Genomic DNA, 19,066 nt, shown 5'->3' with positions numbered 1-19,066 from the left:
AAGGACTGCAGCGGAGTGAGTCTACCGTCCGGCGTCACATAATCTTTCTTCCTCCGCCGCTTAACTCTCTTGTCGGACTGGTATTCCAGGGGTGAAGGCGGAGGTGTAGCGACTGGAGAGAAGGAGCACGTGTTCAACCTGATCGCCCGAGGCATAGACGCTGGCTCGGCCGTAGCCATTTGGAGGCTGCGGGGCCCTCCCAAAGCCAAACGTGACCCATAGAAGGGTGACTGGAGCTCCTGGGCATGCTCAGCTTCCTCCCTCACGATCTCCTTGAGGAAGGCAGAAACTGCGGGTCGCTGATACCACACAGAGTCTGCTGGGTCCATGTTCTGGTCACGATCTTCTGTTAGGTGTGGCTGTGTGCAGGCAGGAATAGGACCCAAGGTGCAGACTCCGGAGACAGACGTGAACTCAAAAAAGGCTTTAATTTAATACTCAAAATATAACAAAACTGAAAAAAAACTCAAAACAAACTTAAACTAGAGAAATGACAGAACACACAGCTAAGAAAACGGTAGATCTTCCATCACAACCTCATCACCACCAGAGGCACAGCCACACAGTTGTTAGAGGACATCAGGAATAAGACTGCAGACCAGCACAAGGCTGGAATGAGCTACAAGACCATTAGCAAAAAGGTGATGAGAAGGTGACAACCGTTGGTGCCATTATTCAGAAGTGGCGGAATTATAAAATGACCATCAATCGTCCTCATGATCATGAGAAAGGTGGTAGACATCCCAAATGATCTGAAGGCAGTTGGGACCACGGTCACCAAGAGCACCTTTGGTAACACACTACAGTAGTGGATTGAAGTCTTGCAGTGCCCACAAGGATCCCCTCCTCAAGAAGACACATGTACAGGCCCGTCTTAAGGCGGCTAGTAAAACAAATGATTCAGAGAAAGCTTGGGAGAAAGTGCTGTGCTCAAATGACACCAAGGGTCTTTGGCATCAACTTGACCCGCCATGTTTGGAGGAAGAGAAATACTGAGTATGACCCAGAAAACACCATCCCTACAGTTAAGCACAGAGGTGGGAACATTGTGCTTTGTGGCTGTTTTTCTGCTAAGGGTGCAGGATGACTTTACTCCATTAAGCCAATGGACGGGTCTGTGTACTGTCCTAAAGCATACAGCACCACCAAGGCAAGAAACAAGTGGCTAAAGAAGAAGTGCATTAGGGTCATGAAGTGGTCCAGCCAGTTTCCAGACCTCAGTCCTATAAAAAAAAATCTGTGGAGGGAGCTGAAGCTTTGAACTGCCAATCAATTTATAACTTTTATGTTTTATGTGTACATATTTATGTATACACACACACATACATACAAGCACAGTGAAGTAGGAGGGCAGAGATGGAGCTTGCAGACATGCAAACACATGTAGACTCACAAACTTCCCATGTTAACCTATAGACAAACAGTATATGAAAATGAAGTATTTCGCCAGTAAAAGCAGCCGAGCATTTCATGTCTTCATGTTAATTTCTGCCAATATCTAAGGCTTGAACTTCTTATCCCCACTTTTAGTTTCATATCTCTAAACCTCACATCTTCCCTGTCCTGAATTTCTCCTTCTCCTTTCTTGTTAATGTGTGTGTAAATCTCTGTGTGTGCCATTCATTTCATAGATTCTTACCCAGGAGGACTGGAATGTGGTGTTGTATAACGGCATGGCTTCTACCTCTCCATGGGCGGCTCTCTACTTCGTTGCTCTTATGACATTTGGCAACTATGTGCTCTTCAATTTACTAGTGGCCATCTTGGTTGAAGGCTTCCAGGCTGAGGTGAGAAGAACTCGGACTCGTTGGTTTCTACATACAATAAAGGGTTCAGTATTTTTGGATTGTACTGGTTTATGAGCGGTCACCATTTTCCAGTATGCTACTTGTAGGCTTGTTTTACATTTTCAAAGCTGGTAATAAGGCACTCATATTGGTGCACATAATGTTCATAAAAGACAAAAGTCCTTTTCATTCCCTGCAAATTTCCTGTAGTTTAGCATAGTAAAGCCTTTGAAGAACATAAAAAGGAAGGGGAATTTCCCAGTCACTATCAGTCCTTTATCATTCAACCATGTGTACCCAGTGTATCTTTGGAGCGATTTAATTTGCTCATGGTCTGGGTGTTGATTGAAAAAAAATTTCCCCGTGATGTTAAAGTCAAAACAAAATGGGAAGCCAATACAGAAATATCATTGTTGTCATGTATGCATGTGTTACAGGGTGACGCTAATCGGTCAGAGTCAGATGATGACAAGAAATCAGACAACTTTGATGAGGACGAGAAGATAGAACAGTTCAGAGACACAGGTAGTGGTGTTTTCATGATATTCCTTTTCTGCTTTTACAGCTGATTGATCAGTAAAAACTGTAGTGAAAGCGGCAGGAGAAATAAAGCAATATGAAGCATTATAATATGCTGTATAACTCTCCTCCACAGAGCTAAAGCTCTCACTGATGATGACAGGTAATGGTCACATTGACCCTCGTGGCTCTATGGCTCCTCCCATAATCATGCGCACAGCAGCCACACCCATGCCTACACCTAAGAGCTCTCTTGGACCTGAGTCCATCCTCGGGGATGAGCTCATGTACATAGACGGAGCACCTCAATATAGTGAGGTAGGACTGGGTTTTCCTGAGGCAGGGGTCGGTCACCCAGAGTCCCGACGGGGAAGCTCAACATCAGTGGAGCCATACGATCCGCCTTCTCTGGTAAGTTATATGAAAGTCTTCATGTAAATACCATGTACAGTACAATATCTTCAGTTAATCATGAGTTAATTATTCCTGGTGGACTCACTGAAGATTCAGTAGATGTTATGAGGCTTGTTCTTTTATTTGAAAATCCATTTTCCTTATTGCTGATTCAAAATAAAAAAACTCACATCAACAATTTTTTTAAAAAGGGTAGAAGATATGAGACCAGCTTCATATGTGCATACCCAGTGGTTTCAAATGGAGTACCAAATATGGCCTAAAGAGCTAGTGAGCCCAGTGAGGTAACACTAGAACTAATCACAAGCTTCAAATGTTTCATTTCACAGAAACCAATCAGATCCACTTATGTCATATTTGTGACATTTAGCAACACCAGTTCTGTGAATTCTAATCTGAGTGAGAGAATAGCTATGATTTAGTCAGGCTTTAGGGATGCTTGACTTAGCTGAATTGATTTAACATTAATATATCATTTTCACTGGCGTATACACATATGCAGAAGGGAGCGGTGGTTTGGGAAGGTAGTCTCTGAAGGGGGCATGCTCACTTAACCACATTTACAGCTGCAAGTCACGTAATTAGGAGGTCAGTGTGACACAAGGAGAGCGAGTATTCCAAAACTGGAAAATAATTTGGACACAGAGAGCCAATCATAGTCTTGTGTTACATGAGCGGGAACAAAAAATTGTTTGTAACTAAAGCATTTGGTCAAGTCTCAATTTTATGTCTATGAAATGTAGTTCACAGCTTGCTAATTTAACAACATTGAAAGAGATTGTGGGAAAAGCAGTATTCAATATGATAATTACTGTCTCAACGGTTGAGAACCATAATGAAAATTAAGCTAATAAAAGCCCTTGTTTGAGAGACTCATCAGAAATTTTACTGTGGAAGAGTGGGAAAAAGTATGAGAACATATGAAACGTTGTCAAATTTGAAATGATGCTACTCTCAGCAGATGATGAAAAGTTTTAACTGTTAGCCTCTTAAAAGCTGCTGTAACCGACATTCATTTTCACAACCACACATTACGCTCGCCCCTATTTTCTGTCTCTTCAGAGCCTCTCTAGTCCCGGGCGGCGTTCTCCTCTTCCTCCCCGTGGCGCTGGAAGCTCATGGGGAAGTCGACGCTCCAGCTGGAACAGCCTGGGAAGGGCACCGAGCCTCAAAAGGCGAGACACCAGCGGAGAGCGGGAGAGCTTGTTGTCTGGGGAAGGTGGAGAGGATGAGGATGCCAGGGATGGCAAAGTGGAGGCAGGGGGAAACAACAGACTAAAGCCGGGGTCCTTGGAACTGCTGCAGGCGTCTACTCTCTGCCCTTCTGTGGTAGCAGACTATGGTGACTGCAATGGGAGGACCGTGACCTACAACCCGAACGTGAACTCCGACCCCAAAGAAGACTCCTCCCCAGAGGACGATTTGGACGATGATGTAAGTGGCATTTGGTTGTTTCGTTTACTCTGCGGCTCGTTTTTACAATTAAATACAGATGCTCGTGGATGGATTTTGAAATGTTATGTAAATTCCTAATCTGTGCTCTCTGTCACTCTGTTTACACATTTTATTTCATTTTCTTCTCTCTTCTTGCAGTTCTCCCCTTCTGCCCTTTGCGTTCGCTTACTTTTGTATATAAATTAGAGTGTGCATTTTGTGTTCACACTGCAAAGCCTGGAGGGACACTAATTGTCATGCCTTAATTGATTAGTTTAGGCACTAATTGTTTTCTCAGTGGGTACAAAACAACTTGAGTACATGCAATCAGCACACTTATATATTTGTGCGTGGAAAACCTGGAGAGGCCCCCTTCCACTTCCCCCTCCTTGGTGGTTTTGGATGACCTCTTACGCGACAGTGTTCATGGGTTTATTGGCTCCAAATTGAGTTCATAATGCCATGAAATCCGCAGAAACAAAAGCCCTCTCCCCCGGCGAAGTGGATAAGTGAGGCTTAATACAGACAGTGTATTGATACATGGGTGTGTGTTTCAATGCACACTTGGAAGGGTATACACTGCGTGTGTGCACACGTTGTGCCAACTGAGGTGTGCACATACACGTTCTTCTCTGTGAGTGTCTATCTCAGATTATGGGCTTCGACTCCAAGGAGAGCTGAGCGGTTGGTTCTTGTCACAGGCGCACACACGCAGGATACGCCCAGATGCACACGTGCTCACATAATGGGCAGCCTGCCAAATAAGCAGTTTCTGAGAGGCCTAACTTTGGGTTGTTTTTAATTAGAATCCTGAAGTGCAGAAGCTGCGCACCTAAGCTTTCTTCTGTTTGTTTTATTACAAACTTTAATGAGTTTCAAAACGCTTTCTATTGAGCTTGTGGCCTAGCTAAGTTGGAGGTCCGCCTGTTATAGTCCCAATTATCTCCCTTTACTTATGCAATGAAACACGTGTTTACTATGCCCCCATAGATTTAAGTGCAGAACGGCTAACATCAGCAACACCGTGGAAACTCGGCTTAAAGCCGTGCATTGCTTCTCTCTAATAGGATCTGCAGTGTAATTGTTGACGGGTTGTGCACATTAGAGTCGTCATAATACAATTTTACTTTTAACTGATAAACATAATATATAGTTTTGGCAATGACATTTAGCAGCATTCAGTTATATAAAAAGCTCTTGGGCTTACGCAGTTTCTCCACCTTCAAGGATTTTTTTGCATGATTTAATGTTCTAGCTGATCTTCAGTCGGGGTTTAAGGAGTGCACGCAGAACAAAAAGTAATAACATTTTTATTGCTCGGATTCTACAGATTGCATGCATAGTTTGTGGAGCAGCTGTCTATTTTTGGAGAGGAGCGCATCGTCCTTTTAGTAGCCTTGCTTCTAATCTACAACAATCTCAGCATTAATTAAATATTTATCAGTTGCGTTAGCTTCGATGTGTATATTAATATGTGTAAAAATGTGAAAAAGTATATCTGCCAGAATACTGAACCTTTAGATTTGCAAGACAAACCATTTGGAGTTTTTCACTGGGTGAGATTTGACGCACTTAGCTTTGACTGTAGCAGACATGACGGTAACAACAGTAATAAACATTTCACCAAATGCAAAGGTGACACCTATAGTTGGTTCGGAGATATTGACAGAGAAAGTAGTTTTGTTGTTGGTGTTAATGATGTTGATGTGCAACCATCGTTTTCTGCAGGCTTCTTTTTGCTACTGGACCAGGAAGGAGTTCCATAACATGAAGCCCCGATGGTGCAAAGAGCATGAAGACTGGACGCTGTACCTGTTTTCTCCAGAGAATCCGTAAGAGACACACACACACACACACACACACACACACACACACACACACACACACACACACACACACACACACACACAGTAGTCTTTTCATCCTTGCATTCATATCTTGGAGATTTACCCTAATCCTGTAGGATCACAGTTACTACACTTACACTAATCCTAACCCGAACCTAACCCCAAACTATTTATACTAAGACACAATGATTTACATTTTCAGCATTAGCTTGTGTCACCAAAGTGTGATTGCACTGGCAGATTTATGTCCCACCAGCATGAGTTTCACACACACACGGATCCATACGAAGAATTCAGTCCGTTCTGTTGTCACCCTCTGCCATCCATTTTTCTGCTTACTCACTGGCCTATTCCTCTCTGGTTCTTCTTTTTTTAATTTAACTATTTCTGTCTCTTGTATTTTTTACTGAATTCTCACTATTATTTATTTGATTATCAGTTTTAATAAATGATGGATATTTTATTGTTTTATCAGAGTTGCGTGTATGTTTGTCTGTGTTTTTTTTATTTTTTTAATTTACTGTTTTTGGGGGTTTTTTTAGGTTCCGTATGTGGTGCCAGAAAGTGATCTCTCACAGACTGTTTGACCACATAGTTCTAGTTTTCATCTTTCTCAACTGCATCACCATTGCTCTGGAAAGACCTGATATAAAAAATGACAGCACGGTAAGACACACACGCACAGCCAATACACACCAGGACTGTTTTATTTAGTTTCTATCTCTTATAACTGATCCTTAATTAAGTAAGAGAAACAGGCAAAATTTCCTCTGTTATATGTGATGCTTTGATGCTTTTTATCCCTTCCATTGTTACCTGTAGTAACAAAGGTTTCTTGCTTGGGCTTCACATACACTCAGCTTGTGCTTTAGTCTGGGTACTGGGGTCTTTCACTACATTCACATAGTAAAAAAGAAAGTACACGCTTTTTAAATTCTAAGGTTTTAGATATCTGCAAATAATGTGGTCCTTAACAGTTCTTAAAATTAGGCAAATACAACCTCAGATATGAGGTTGTCCATTAACAGTTAACACATTACATTAACAATGTCTTAGACTCTGCAAGCCTCAGTTAACATTTCAAATGTTAAAGTTAATGAAGGTAGAGTTAGAAAAAAGCCAAAGAAGCGTGTCTTGTTTGGAAGGGTTGCCTGGAGAAAGGCTCTTTTCTCTAAAAAGAACATGGCAGCATGGTTTAGGTTTGCAAAGCTCCATCTGAACAAACCACAAGAATCCTGGAACAATGTCTCTTGGACAGATAAGACCAAAGTGGAGCTGTATGGCCATTATGCACAGTGCCACGTTTGGTGAAAACCAAACAGAACATATCAGCAAAAACACTCCATAGCGACTGTCAAGCACGGTGTTGGGGTGGTGACTTGTGCTTCTTTTGCTGCCACGAGACCTGGCCACCTTGAAGCCATTGAGTCAAAGATGAACTCTGTATACCAAAGTATTCTAGAATCATCTATCCTGCAGCTAAAGCATAGTCCAAATTGCTTAATGGAAAAAAATCTACAACAGAAAGGCTGAAAAAGAAAAGAATCAAGGTGCTACAATAATGTATTTGTTTTCAACTTTGTCAGCTTTGCCTTCATTTTCTATTTTCCAAAGTAAATTAGTAAAAGCAAAGAATTACAAAACATTTATTCACAATATATCATATTATGTGCTTTTTGGTGCTTGATTGATGATTATTTGCAGAAAGCTTAGAAAAAAATTGTCACTAACCGCTGTGTGAGGCAAGGAAGGATAAGACCCGAATGCAGGGCTCTCAGGCAGAACATGAACTCAAAAACAGCTTTATTGCCAGATTCACAAAAAAACATTAGCTAAACTGGGAAGGAGCTAGAAACTAAAATAAACAGCACACAGCATCGAGGGATGGCAACAGACAGAAGGAGATACAGACAATATTTCAAGAGGGTGTCAGGGCAGGAAACACCTGGGGAACACAGCTGAACATAGTCTGACTGAAGAGGCAGGGGAGCCACATTACATTACACATACAGGACAGATGACCATGAGAATAAAACAGGAAAAAGACGGACCAGACACAGGAAGACAGGGAACACAAACACTGAGGCGAGACTGACAAAAAACAGGGAGCGAGGGACAGAGACTTGAGCTTTATAACCAGACGTGACCACACACAGGGGACGCAGGGGAGGACCCACCAAGAGACTAATACCGACTGGACACAGAAGGGAACAAAATCAAACAAGAACTATGAACTACAAACATAACAAAACCGAACATTAGCATATCAATAGTTGGGTTGAAGACCCAGGGCCATGATAAAAATCATTTTATTAAAGTGTACAAGAGCTGAAAGAATAAAACTCCAGAGTTTAAAACCTTTAAAAAGACACATTTTAGACTGATGCTAGATACTCTGTACTCTGTAGTGTGATGTGGCGTGTGCTACATGGTATGTGGGCTGAAATATAATATCACTCTCTTCTTTAGGAGCGACATTTCCTGAGTGTGTCCAACTATATTTTCACTGTGATCTTCCTAGCAGAGATGGCCATTAAGGTAAGAATCATTTCCTTTTCTTTCTTCTGTAGATGAACCTTTTTCTATTTTCTACTGGATCTAGATTATTGTGATTACTGCCTTGTGTACAGCTTAATTTGTATTTTAATAATTCCCAGGTTGTAGCTCTTGGTTTCTGCTTTGGGAAGCAGAGCTACCTCCAGTCCAGTTGGAACATTCTGGATGGTGTATTGGTGTTTGTGTCTCTGATCGACATTTTGGTTTATCTGGCCTATCATGGTGAAAACAAGATCCTGGGAATTCTGAGAGTACTTCGCCTGCTACGAACACTTCGCCCACTGAGGTACATGTTGGATTTTCTTTTGTATGTGGATACTGTCTTCTCACCTTTTGGAGGGTTATAGTGTAGTGGTTTGCATATTTGCCTAAAGTACAAAAGATCCATATGTTGATCCCAGGAAGACACACAAGGAATCTAGAGTAAATATCTGCTGAATCATGTGCAAATTTGCAGTGCTACTTTATATCGTCAAAAGTATTTGCTCGTCTGCCTTCACACATATACACTTCACTGACATCATATTATTAATCCATAGGCTTTAATATGATGTCAGCCCACTCTTTGTTCTGGGAAGACTTTCCACAGGGTTTAGGAATGTTTGTGGGAATTTTTGACCATTCTTACAGAAGTGTATTTTTGTGCACTGGTTTGCAGTTATATTGGAACAGGAAGGGGCCAATCCCAAATTGTTCCCACAAAGCTGGGAGCATGGAATTGGCCAAAATGTCTTGGTAAGCTGAAACATTAAGAGTTCCTTTCACTGGAACTAAGAGGCAGAGTCAAACTCCTGAAATACAACCGCACACTTGGCACAGTGCAGTCAGACAAGTACCGTTCCCTGAGCAAACGCCAAACCCATACATTCGTCACTCTAGAGAACCCATCTCTAGTGCTCTAGAGTCCTATGGTCCTATGCTTTACAAACACTGCATCCGATGCTTTACATTGCACTCGGTGATGTATGGCTTGGTTACAGCTGCTCGCCATGGAAATCCATGGATAAAGCTCTCTTCACACTGTTGAGCTAATCTGAAACCACATGAAGTTGGGAAAGTTGGGAATCTCAGTGCACGATGCGACTCAGTATTTGCTAACCCTGCTCTGTGAGCCTACTACTACCGCTCTGCAGCTGAGTTGATGTCGTTCCCTGTAAATCCCACTAACACCTGACTGTGGAATATTTCGTAGTGAGGAAATTTCGCGACGGGATTTGTTCCACAGAGGTGACATCCTATCACGGTATCACGCCGGGACTCATTGAGCTCCTGAGAGCGACCCATTCTTTAACAAATGTTTGTAGAAGCAGTCTGCGTGCTTGTGTGCTTGATTAAATACACCTGTGGCCATAGAAGTGATTGAAACACCTGAATTCGATGATTTGGATGGGTGAATGAATACTTTTGTCAGTGTGGTGATGGAAGGGATCCCTTAGGAATAAGGGGAAATTTGAAAGTAGCTTTTATATATTGATGCACATGTGCTGGATACTTTTTTGTTGCTCTACCTTGTTTGGGTTCTAGTTTTTTAATGTGCTGCATTTATTGGTACTTGTGTTAAACATGTTTTGGTTTGCGTGTTCCAGGGTGATCAGTCGAGCCCCAGGATTAAAGCTTGTTGTGGAGACTCTCATCACCTCTCTTAGACCTATTGGGAACATTGTTTTGATATGCTGCGCCTTCTTCATTATCTTTGGAATCTTGGGGGTCCAGGTAATCACTGTTCCACAACACAGAGATGCCTTACACCTTTTGTTGCTTAAATGTCACTCAGTATCCAATCAACAATTAGCTTTTTGTTTGAGCATTTTTGAAAGAATGACAGTTAGGTGAAGTGTGAAAAGAAACAAGATGACCTGGTATTACCCAAGGACTGAGGGAAACGTATGATAATAATATGTTCTACAAAACTTCCCTTTATTTCTTTATTTCTGGCTTTATAAGCTACAAACTCTGGTACATAACATGTAAATGGCTACCAAAATAGCCCCGCAGATAACTCTCTCTATGTTTTTCTGTTTCACTCTAGCTGTTCAAAGGGAAGTTCTACCACTGTGAAGGTCTGGACACAAGAAACATCACCAACAAATCAGACTGTCTGCAGGCTAACTACCGCTGGATACGAAAAAAGTACAACTTTGACAACCTGATTCAGGTAACAAACAATAGATTGAGGGTGAGATTTGGCAAAAAAGATGGGGCATGAGTGTGGAATCAGCACTGCACAATCTCACTGTGAGCTGTTTTAACTAACTTTACAGTACTGTACAAAAGTCTTGAGCTATCCCTCATTTTTTAATATTTTGTTTCCAAGGAGCAAGGATGAGTTTTTAATGAGGTTTTGAGAAACAGTTCTCCAGGCTTTCTGCAGAGCTTTCAGAGTTTTTCTTTGGACACTGCCTTATTTTCAGTCCAATCCTTTTAATTTTTGGTATCCAGTTGTTCCATAATTTTTTAATTGTTTTTGATAAATCACCCCTGGGGCGCCTCTGTCAGTGCGCCCCAGGGTGGCTGTGGCTACAATGTAGCTTGCCATCACCAGTGTGTGAATGTGTGCGTGAATGGGTGGATGACTGGATATGTAAAGCGCTTTGGGGTCCTTAGGGACTAGTAAAGCGCTATATAAATACAGGCCATTTACAGGCCATTACCTTGCTGCATCTTCAGCAAATAATTACTTAAAAATGTCCCAACTTCTATGACATATTTCATGGTATTAATATATTATGTTATTATTATATGCAGAACAGCACAAAATCACCTAAGGCTTTTAAGCTTCTAGTAATGATGGAGAAATAGAGTTACAAGTCAGCATAACAAACTGATCACATGTGTAATGACTTCCTGTATTGTTTGTGTTTAATATCCAGGCTCTGATGTCTTTGTTTGTGCTGTCGTGTAAGGATGGCTGGGTTACCATCATGTATGATGGGCTGGATGCAGTAGGAGTGGACCAACAGGTAATGGTGTGAGAAATTGCTAAGCTGTAAAATTGCCTTGTGTCAGGTACACAAAAAATATCTTTGTAGTGTTAATCTACATCCACCCTCGAAGTGATTACTTATTCGTGGATCGTTTGAAGGTGACAGTAAGTCGTAGGCGGACGTTCCATGATCCAGTTCGCCCAGGAAATCCTCATTGGTAGTCCCTTCAGTTGCTCACTTCGAAGTTTAGAAGTTTATCTGAGATCCCAACCACTTCATGTTGCCAAATGTCACGTTCTCTAGTCTGTGGTTGTGACATCACTGCATATCGCGTCAAATGTGCACACAGCTTTAAGTGACAAAGAGAAAACAGTTTAAAAGGTGGAGCTTTCCCTGAACATTTTCTAGGGATTTGACCTGCTTCTGAATGTTGTAAGTGATAAGATACTGACAGTTGGGGTGCTGGTATCTCTTCTACTTGCACAAGATGATCAGAAGAGCTAAAAGTCCTGTTCTTTTTTGTTTTCAGTAAGAAATATGCATAAAAAACTGAAAAAGCAAATATTCTCTGCTGTCTTCTGCTTTCCTCAGCCTAAAAGGAACAACAATCCTTGGATGCTCCTCTACTTTATCTCCTTCCTGCTCATCGTCAGCTTCTTCGTCCTTAATATGTTTGTTGGGGTTGTGGTGGAGAATTTCCACAAGTGCCGACAGGACCAGGAAGAGGAGGAGGCGCGCTTACGGGAAGAGAAGAGGCTCAAAATGAAAGAGAAAAAGCGCAGGAGTAAGGAGAATGAAGGGGCTGGTCGGTAGTCTATTTTTCTGAGCACTGCCTGCTTTCAGAGCCTGAAAAAAAGAGAACGGGAATGAGAAAAAGAAACAAACAGGGATACATGTATATATGACAGACTGAAACATTAAAAGAGGGAGAATTTAAAAGACTGGCTAGCTCACGCAAACAGTGATCGATCACTGACAGGGGGCGTGGACTACATCAGTCTGATGCATGCAAATGCATGACTGCAGCCCTACTCTTACCCTTTTTCTAACACTGCATGAAAAACTTGAGCAGTTGTTTTAACCTAAAACTTTGTATGCTCACCCTTTAATTAATGGAACTGCCACCAGTTTAGTGTAAAAGTATTAACAGTACTTAATCTATTTTAAATACGTCTCAGATACCAAATTTAAATACAACAAAACCTGTAATAAGCTAACTTTTGTTTTTGGTTTCATTACTTTTAAAAAGCACCTTTACTTGCTGCATGTGAAAGTAATTAACGGCTGCATTTCTCCAGATGTCTTTCGAAATTTTGCTAGCAAAATTTGAATTGGTGAAATGCCAGTAAACCCCTCCCTCCTTGCGAATGCATGTGCAACACTGACCATGAAATGGTTCTTGTCATGGATAGAAGAAGAAGGATATTTCCTGTAAACACGCTTTGACTGGCAGACTCAGAAACATAGCAGACACTTTGGCTGCTATACCTGTAAACACCTTGGGTAGCTGCGCTGTTAGCATATGTTAAGTTACGTAGATAAAAGTTGTTTGTTGCACCTTATAGCTAATGCAAGGACATGCTGGTAGAAACATCAGAAACACACCACCCACTGCAATCATGATTCAAAGTACTGTACAGTCACAATACAGAAGAGTATTTCATTTAGGGACTTGATTGTGAATGAGAGAAATTTGTAGAAGTATTTTGTCTTATATTCATTTACGTAATCGCAGAGTTACATTTTAAGGCAGTATATGGTGTGAGCAGAACACAGCTATTTCATGTTCTAATGGCACCATGTCTCACTGGTCTAAAACTGCTCTTGATAAATGTAATATAAGCTACTTGAATGTCTCAGAGGAATGAGCCTGTTCATAGGGATTTGGGCATATGATCAATCAAAACTCACTGATCAATCAAAAAACGAATGTAGTTTTAGACTACTGAGATTTTTTTTCCTGCAAGTATTTTAGAGAAAAGTGGCTCCAGTGTTTGTTCAACAGCACCCCCTAATTCTCAAACTAAAATCTTAAGGAATTTGACAGCAATATTAACTGATTAATTTGAAATTATTGAGCTCAATTTAAAGCGTTTAGATTATCGCTAAAGCAGTACAAGCTGAACGATCTCATTTGTTAAAGGATGGTGTTGTTGAACATACCCTGCACAGCCCCTCTAAATCCTAGTTTTAAAAAGAATGGCATGAAAGCATGCAGTCGATGCATAGGGCAGGGCATGGTATACGTGAGAGTATGTCAAAGACATTCACATACACGTTCGATAATTACAGTGGACATGTGAGTATGCAGTCTAGTTTGATAACAAGCACATATAAATAGCCAGGGTCTCATTTGTAAAACACTTGTTGTATGTTGGCACCGTAACAAAAATGTATAAATGCACACAAAAGCAAAAAATGCCATCCACCAAGATATCAATTTGGACTGGCTTCTTCTGTTCATACACAATGTAGTCCTAACCTATGTAAGCATCTGTGATCCTTGACTGGGTAGTGCTATCTCAAACAGCAGCAAGTTTCACACTTACAGAAATGAGAAAGTTTAATTAGCGTCAACATTCTGACTATTAACCTAATATTAAATATGTAAACATGGCATTAACATGCATAACCATAAAACATTTGAAACAGCTAGTTAGCATTGGTAATGGTATTTTCAGTGCCACTGGACTTCCTTAATCTGGCTAAAAATTGGCTTATGTTTCCTCCTCCTCTAATGTCACTCTAACTTTTGATTCTTAAGAGTGCAACATGCACGGCACTTGCTTATCATTACGTATGCACAATTGAGGTCAGAGGTTTACATCCACTTATCGTAGGCATGAATTTCATGGTAATTTTGGGCTTTCAATGATTTCTTTGAACTGTTCTTTTTCCAGGGTCGAATCATTGTACAGCACACATCTTTGACCACTTAAACAAACAAGAATTAGGTGCACAAATATATTCATACATCCCCACTAATATTTGGTGTCTCTAAGCAATTTGTGCTTCGACCAGATGCTTTTGGTCACCGTCAACAACCTTCTGGCATAATGCTGGCAGGATATTTAACAACTTGTCTTGGCAGAGTTGGTAGAGTTTATTTTTATTGATTGGTGTCATGGCGCGGACTCAACTTTTAACACATGTACAATAGGGTTAAGGGCGGGGCTTTGGGAAAACCATCCCAATAGCCTAATGTTAGCTTGTGTTATCCATTTCAATACTAGCTTTGATGGATGTTTGAGATCATTGTCCTTTTGGAACACCCAATTATATCCAAGTTTCAACAATCTAGCTGTTGATTTGAGGTGAATTTGAAGAATTTAGAGATAGTCTGTAATTTCTTCCATCTTCAAAGCATGATGATACCTCCGCCATGCTTGACAGCTGGTACAGTGTTCTTAGGTTTGAAAGCCTCATCTTTACTCCTCCTAACACACTTCCTGTCATTTTGGCCAAATAGCTCAATTTATGTCTCCTGACCATAAAACTTTTCACTTGGTCTAAACCCTGTCAGTCCATTGTGATGTAAAATGAATTTCACTGTGGACACTGATGCTGGTGTTCCAGCAGTTTCCAGTTCACTGCAGGCTTCAGTCTTAGTGGTTCCCTGGGTTATTCCTCAACATCTTAACCGATTTCCTCTCATCTGAGGGTCAGAATTTGGATCTTCTTCCGGATCTTGGCAAATTGGTGACATATTCAAGTAACTTGTACTTAAGTGCAGTTGTTTAAAGGGATAGTTCTCTGCAGAAATCTATGGTTATTTAGGAAAAAGAAAGCCACAACTTGTGTACATCTAGAATTCTATTTCTTAGATCTTCTCTGAGTTCTGTGGACTTTCAAATTGTTTCGAGTATTGGTCAATCCAATCAGTTCTGTCAAACAAAGAGAACTAACAGTTGTAGTCAATCACGATCACTAACAAGAAGCTGAAAGGCCTTGGTGTTTGTAGAGCCTTCAGCACCTTTATTAAAAGATTTAAGTGAGTGAATGTGTATATTTGAGCTTTTATGTAAACTTTTGTGGATTATAGAAAATCAAAAATAAATTCAGTGATGTGTGTCTAATTTTAGTTTTTTTTTTAAAGATGTATGCGGTACAGTTATTCCACCCTGGAAAAGGACAGTTCAGGTTTCACGAAAATCCATAAATCCCCATGATGTTCGTGTGGATGTAAATTTTTAAGTAGAACTGTACGTGTGCAAATTTACGTACAAAAGTATTTTGAGTAATAATACTAAATATGTGATCCCTTTAAAAAATGAATACATGCCATAAATATCTTAGACTTCGTGTTACTCTCATGTCCTCACTTATTTAAACAAGCCACACAAGCAGTAGCATGCACATGCTGTTTAAGGAACAGGGACAAGGGGAGCACCACCGCTGTGAGTAAGTTTACAATTAGAGGATCAGTGGGTCGCCTGGTCTGCTCAAGGGCCTCTCTGGTGTGACATGCATACCAAAATAGCAGAATCTTATTAAGGCACAAGCATATTTTGGTGAATAAAGTATGAAATGGAACAGCAGTGGTGGTTGCCTTCTCTTTGCCCCTTTGCCTTCCGGTGCACACTGCTACACATACAACACTTTATATTCAGACAACAGTTACTCACCAAAGTGAGTCTCTCTGCGTGTTTCTTACTCTGTCTTTCATATATTTGTTTGTTCCTGAATTTTTGTGATCCAGAGGCCAAGCTCGGGCGCTACTATGACGACTACTCTCCCCTGCGTCTGTCCATCCACTCGCTGTGTACCAGCCACCACCTGGACCTCTTCATCACTTTTATCATCTGCGTCAATGTCTTCACCATGAGCATAGAGCACTATAAACAACCAGTGGTAATGCGTGCCCTTACAAACCTGCTCAAATGGAAAATGTTGTGAAAGATGTCTCAAATTAATCTGTACGCTTCTCCTTACATTCAATCTGTGCACTCAGTATTTAGGAGAGGTTCTGAAGTACTGTAACTACGTGTTTACCTGCATCTTCGTCGTTGAGGCCCTCCTCAAACTTGTGGCATTTGGCATACACAGGTTCATCAGAGACAGGTAAAGCAATGAGAATCTCTATAGCATTGTTTCCCACTAAAGTCAATGTAACTATCTCGCATAAAATGGTTACAAAAATTATTCCCTACTTAATGTGTGAATTCCTGCCTTCCTTATTTTCCCACAATTGTATTGAGAGCACTGGGTGGTCAGGGTACAATCACCCGCTGGTACTAGTTGAATATGCTGCATGAGCGATGAAAGAGAAGCACTGTATCTTGTGTCTTATTTTTTATTGATTAATTTTTTTGCCCTTTTCTTTTCTACCCGACTAAAAAATATTCTCAGGTGGAATCAGCTGGATTTAGCTATAGTGGCATTGTCCATCATGGGCATCGTCCTGGAGGAGCTGAAAATGAAAGGCACATTACCAATAAATCCAACCATCATCAGGATCATGAGAGTGCTCAGGATAGCACGAGGTACACATACGCTTACCAATCTATCCTTGCTTATGTTGTACACACTTACATCATTTCACTCTGTTAAGTTATCCTAAATATTCTAATAGATCTGGCATCAAAAAGAGGATCTCAGATGTAGATAAAACAGTTTCCTACTAACCCTTTTTCACAATTATCACAGTAAAACGGCTGTTTCAATGTCTCTCTGCAGTGCTGAAGCTTCTAAAGATGGCCACAGGGATGAGAGCTCTGTTGGATACTGTCATGCAAGCACTGCCGCAGGTAAACATGGACTCTGTAATGTCTCAACCACAAAAGAGTGGTTTTGCTTTTTTTTTCTTATTTATGAAAACAGGGTCAGGATATGAATTTTGTTCAGAATAGACAGCCCTGAAAGATTTATGCTTTTTAATAAATATTTAATTCCAGGCGTATCCTTCCACATTACAAAATTCATATCCTAACCCTCAAGTGTGTTTGTTTCTTCAGATTTTCGCCGGCTTATTGCACATCACATTTGGTTTTCTTAGTAAATGTGCCTTATAATAAATGGCACGCACACTGCACACAAGAGGAATTTTATCACAGAGTCAGTGAGTTCATTAGTCAAATGGATACCCGTGCACATTTTTGCCACCGATCTTGTGATTTCTTTTTTTTTTTTGAGTCAGACTGTTCCTCCCTTGTGCTCCTTTTTGTGCTTTTGCTATTTTGTCAATGCACCCACCATTTTTTTTAGGCGTGTCAGCAGATGTCGCGGATGTATCTCTCTGTTATTGCGTGGCTCAAATCTTAGAGGCAAAGAGCAGCTGCGCCAAAGATTATGATGTGTGTGCAGTGACAGACGTTGTTCTGCTATTTTCTAAATGTCAAGTATTCGGATATAACCATCCCAGGCACAGAGTGCACGAGGAAAGATTTTTAGAAAATGGAAAAGGAGATGAGACATGCTGGTAAATGATGGCACGATGCACATGTAGTCATAGGAGGTGCACACTGTCCAAGTTATTTTTGAATTTTTTGATTTTTAAGCGCGCAAGGGATTTCTCCATGCAATGGGTAGAAAAGGGAAAAAGAAGTATTTTATGCTAATGCATAAATAAGCATATGTGGTATCAAATATATGCAATAAGACAAGAGCACTCAGAGAGCACATCTCCTCTCAAAAAGAAAGGGCTGTACTAAAACGGTGATGTTTTATGAATTCTTTTTATTACAACATGCTGACATCAGGATGTTTTTATAACAATATGCTGATGTCTGACCTTTAACACATTTATAGTGTTTTTTATTGTCTTTACCAATATAACTGGGACAGAGCTGGCTGATTTGGCTTCTATAAGCTGAAAGAAGTTGTGACTTTAAGATATTTTCATGCACTGTGTAATTTTGGGAAACTTTCTGGTGTCATTGTGATGTCATGGGCATTGTGTTAATGTACAGCTCTCCCCATGCCCATTCACATGATATATTACTTGATATGGTTTCTTTAAATGTTTTTTCAAGGTCAACTTTTACCTTTGGCACAAACAATAAAGGTCAAGGTCAGATCCCTGGAAAACTGAGGTGCTCGTGCCAAGCAAGGCTTGTTTTTATTGTTTTACCCATTTGATGTGATCTTGATGTGATTTTCACCTAAATGAAACCAACTTGTACCATCACACAAAATATGAAAATGAGATCTTGGAAACTGTGGATGCTACACTGCTAACAAACAGACAGACAAACAAATGGAGTCAGTTATATACTCCCTCTCGATTATATACTCCGGAGACAGTGCCTTCTTGTCCCTGGATCTTTAATGTTTTAAATGGTACTGTTGTTTTTTTGCAGAAGATATCTAACATATTTTGGGGTTTGTTTTTTTCTTTTTCCTTCCAGGTGGGAAATCTTGGTCTTCTCTTCATGCTGCTCTTCTTCATCTATGCTGCTCTGGGAGTGGAGCTCTTTGGCAAACTGGGTCAGTCACCAGCAAGAAAAAAACAAAACAAAGACACACACACACACTGCTCCACACACTTTGCCAGAAAAGGTTTTTGAATCCAAGCATCACTATTACAGTCACGATTTGCGGCAAATTTCCCCCCCTTTTTTTGTATCCTCCCTTCCTGTTTTGACCA

At 40.6% G+C, this 19,066-nt stretch overlaps 1 protein-coding gene across 1 annotated transcript in view; it reads left to right on the top strand.

Annotated features, from left to right (window-relative positions):
- The window catches only part of cacna1ha (calcium channel, voltage-dependent, T type, alpha 1H subunit a), a 140,285-nt gene that overhangs the window by 111,628 nt on the left and 9,591 nt on the right, over positions 1 to 19,066 (top strand). The window contains exons 15-31 of the mRNA XM_085351499.1: positions 1,632 to 1,787; positions 2,225 to 2,312; positions 2,443 to 2,717; positions 3,783 to 4,154; positions 5,883 to 5,986; positions 6,544 to 6,667; positions 8,471 to 8,539; positions 8,659 to 8,843; positions 10,144 to 10,270; positions 10,587 to 10,712; positions 11,428 to 11,517; positions 12,073 to 12,286; positions 16,181 to 16,332; positions 16,433 to 16,542; positions 16,831 to 16,964; positions 17,158 to 17,228; positions 18,828 to 18,906. Of these exons, the coding sequence (XP_085207625.1) occupies positions 1,632 to 1,787; positions 2,225 to 2,312; positions 2,443 to 2,717; positions 3,783 to 4,154; positions 5,883 to 5,986; positions 6,544 to 6,667; positions 8,471 to 8,539; positions 8,659 to 8,843; positions 10,144 to 10,270; positions 10,587 to 10,712; positions 11,428 to 11,517; positions 12,073 to 12,286; positions 16,181 to 16,332; positions 16,433 to 16,542; positions 16,831 to 16,964; positions 17,158 to 17,228; positions 18,828 to 18,906 (2,476 nt within the window). The remainder of the gene's footprint in view (positions 1 to 1,631; positions 1,788 to 2,224; positions 2,313 to 2,442; positions 2,718 to 3,782; positions 4,155 to 5,882; positions 5,987 to 6,543; positions 6,668 to 8,470; positions 8,540 to 8,658; positions 8,844 to 10,143; positions 10,271 to 10,586; positions 10,713 to 11,427; positions 11,518 to 12,072; positions 12,287 to 16,180; positions 16,333 to 16,432; positions 16,543 to 16,830; positions 16,965 to 17,157; positions 17,229 to 18,827; positions 18,907 to 19,066) is intronic.

This window comes from Diplotaxodon limnothrissa, linkage group LG4 (genome assembly GCF_057381915.1).
Source record: "Diplotaxodon limnothrissa isolate DT_005_m linkage group LG4, D_limnothrissa_male_GT1.1, whole genome shotgun sequence".
NCBI classification, from domain to species: Eukaryota; Metazoa; Chordata; class Actinopteri; order Cichliformes; family Cichlidae; genus Diplotaxodon; species Diplotaxodon limnothrissa.
The sequence above is the reverse complement of the archived record's forward strand: the minus strand, read 5'-3'. Positions and strand labels throughout refer to the sequence as shown.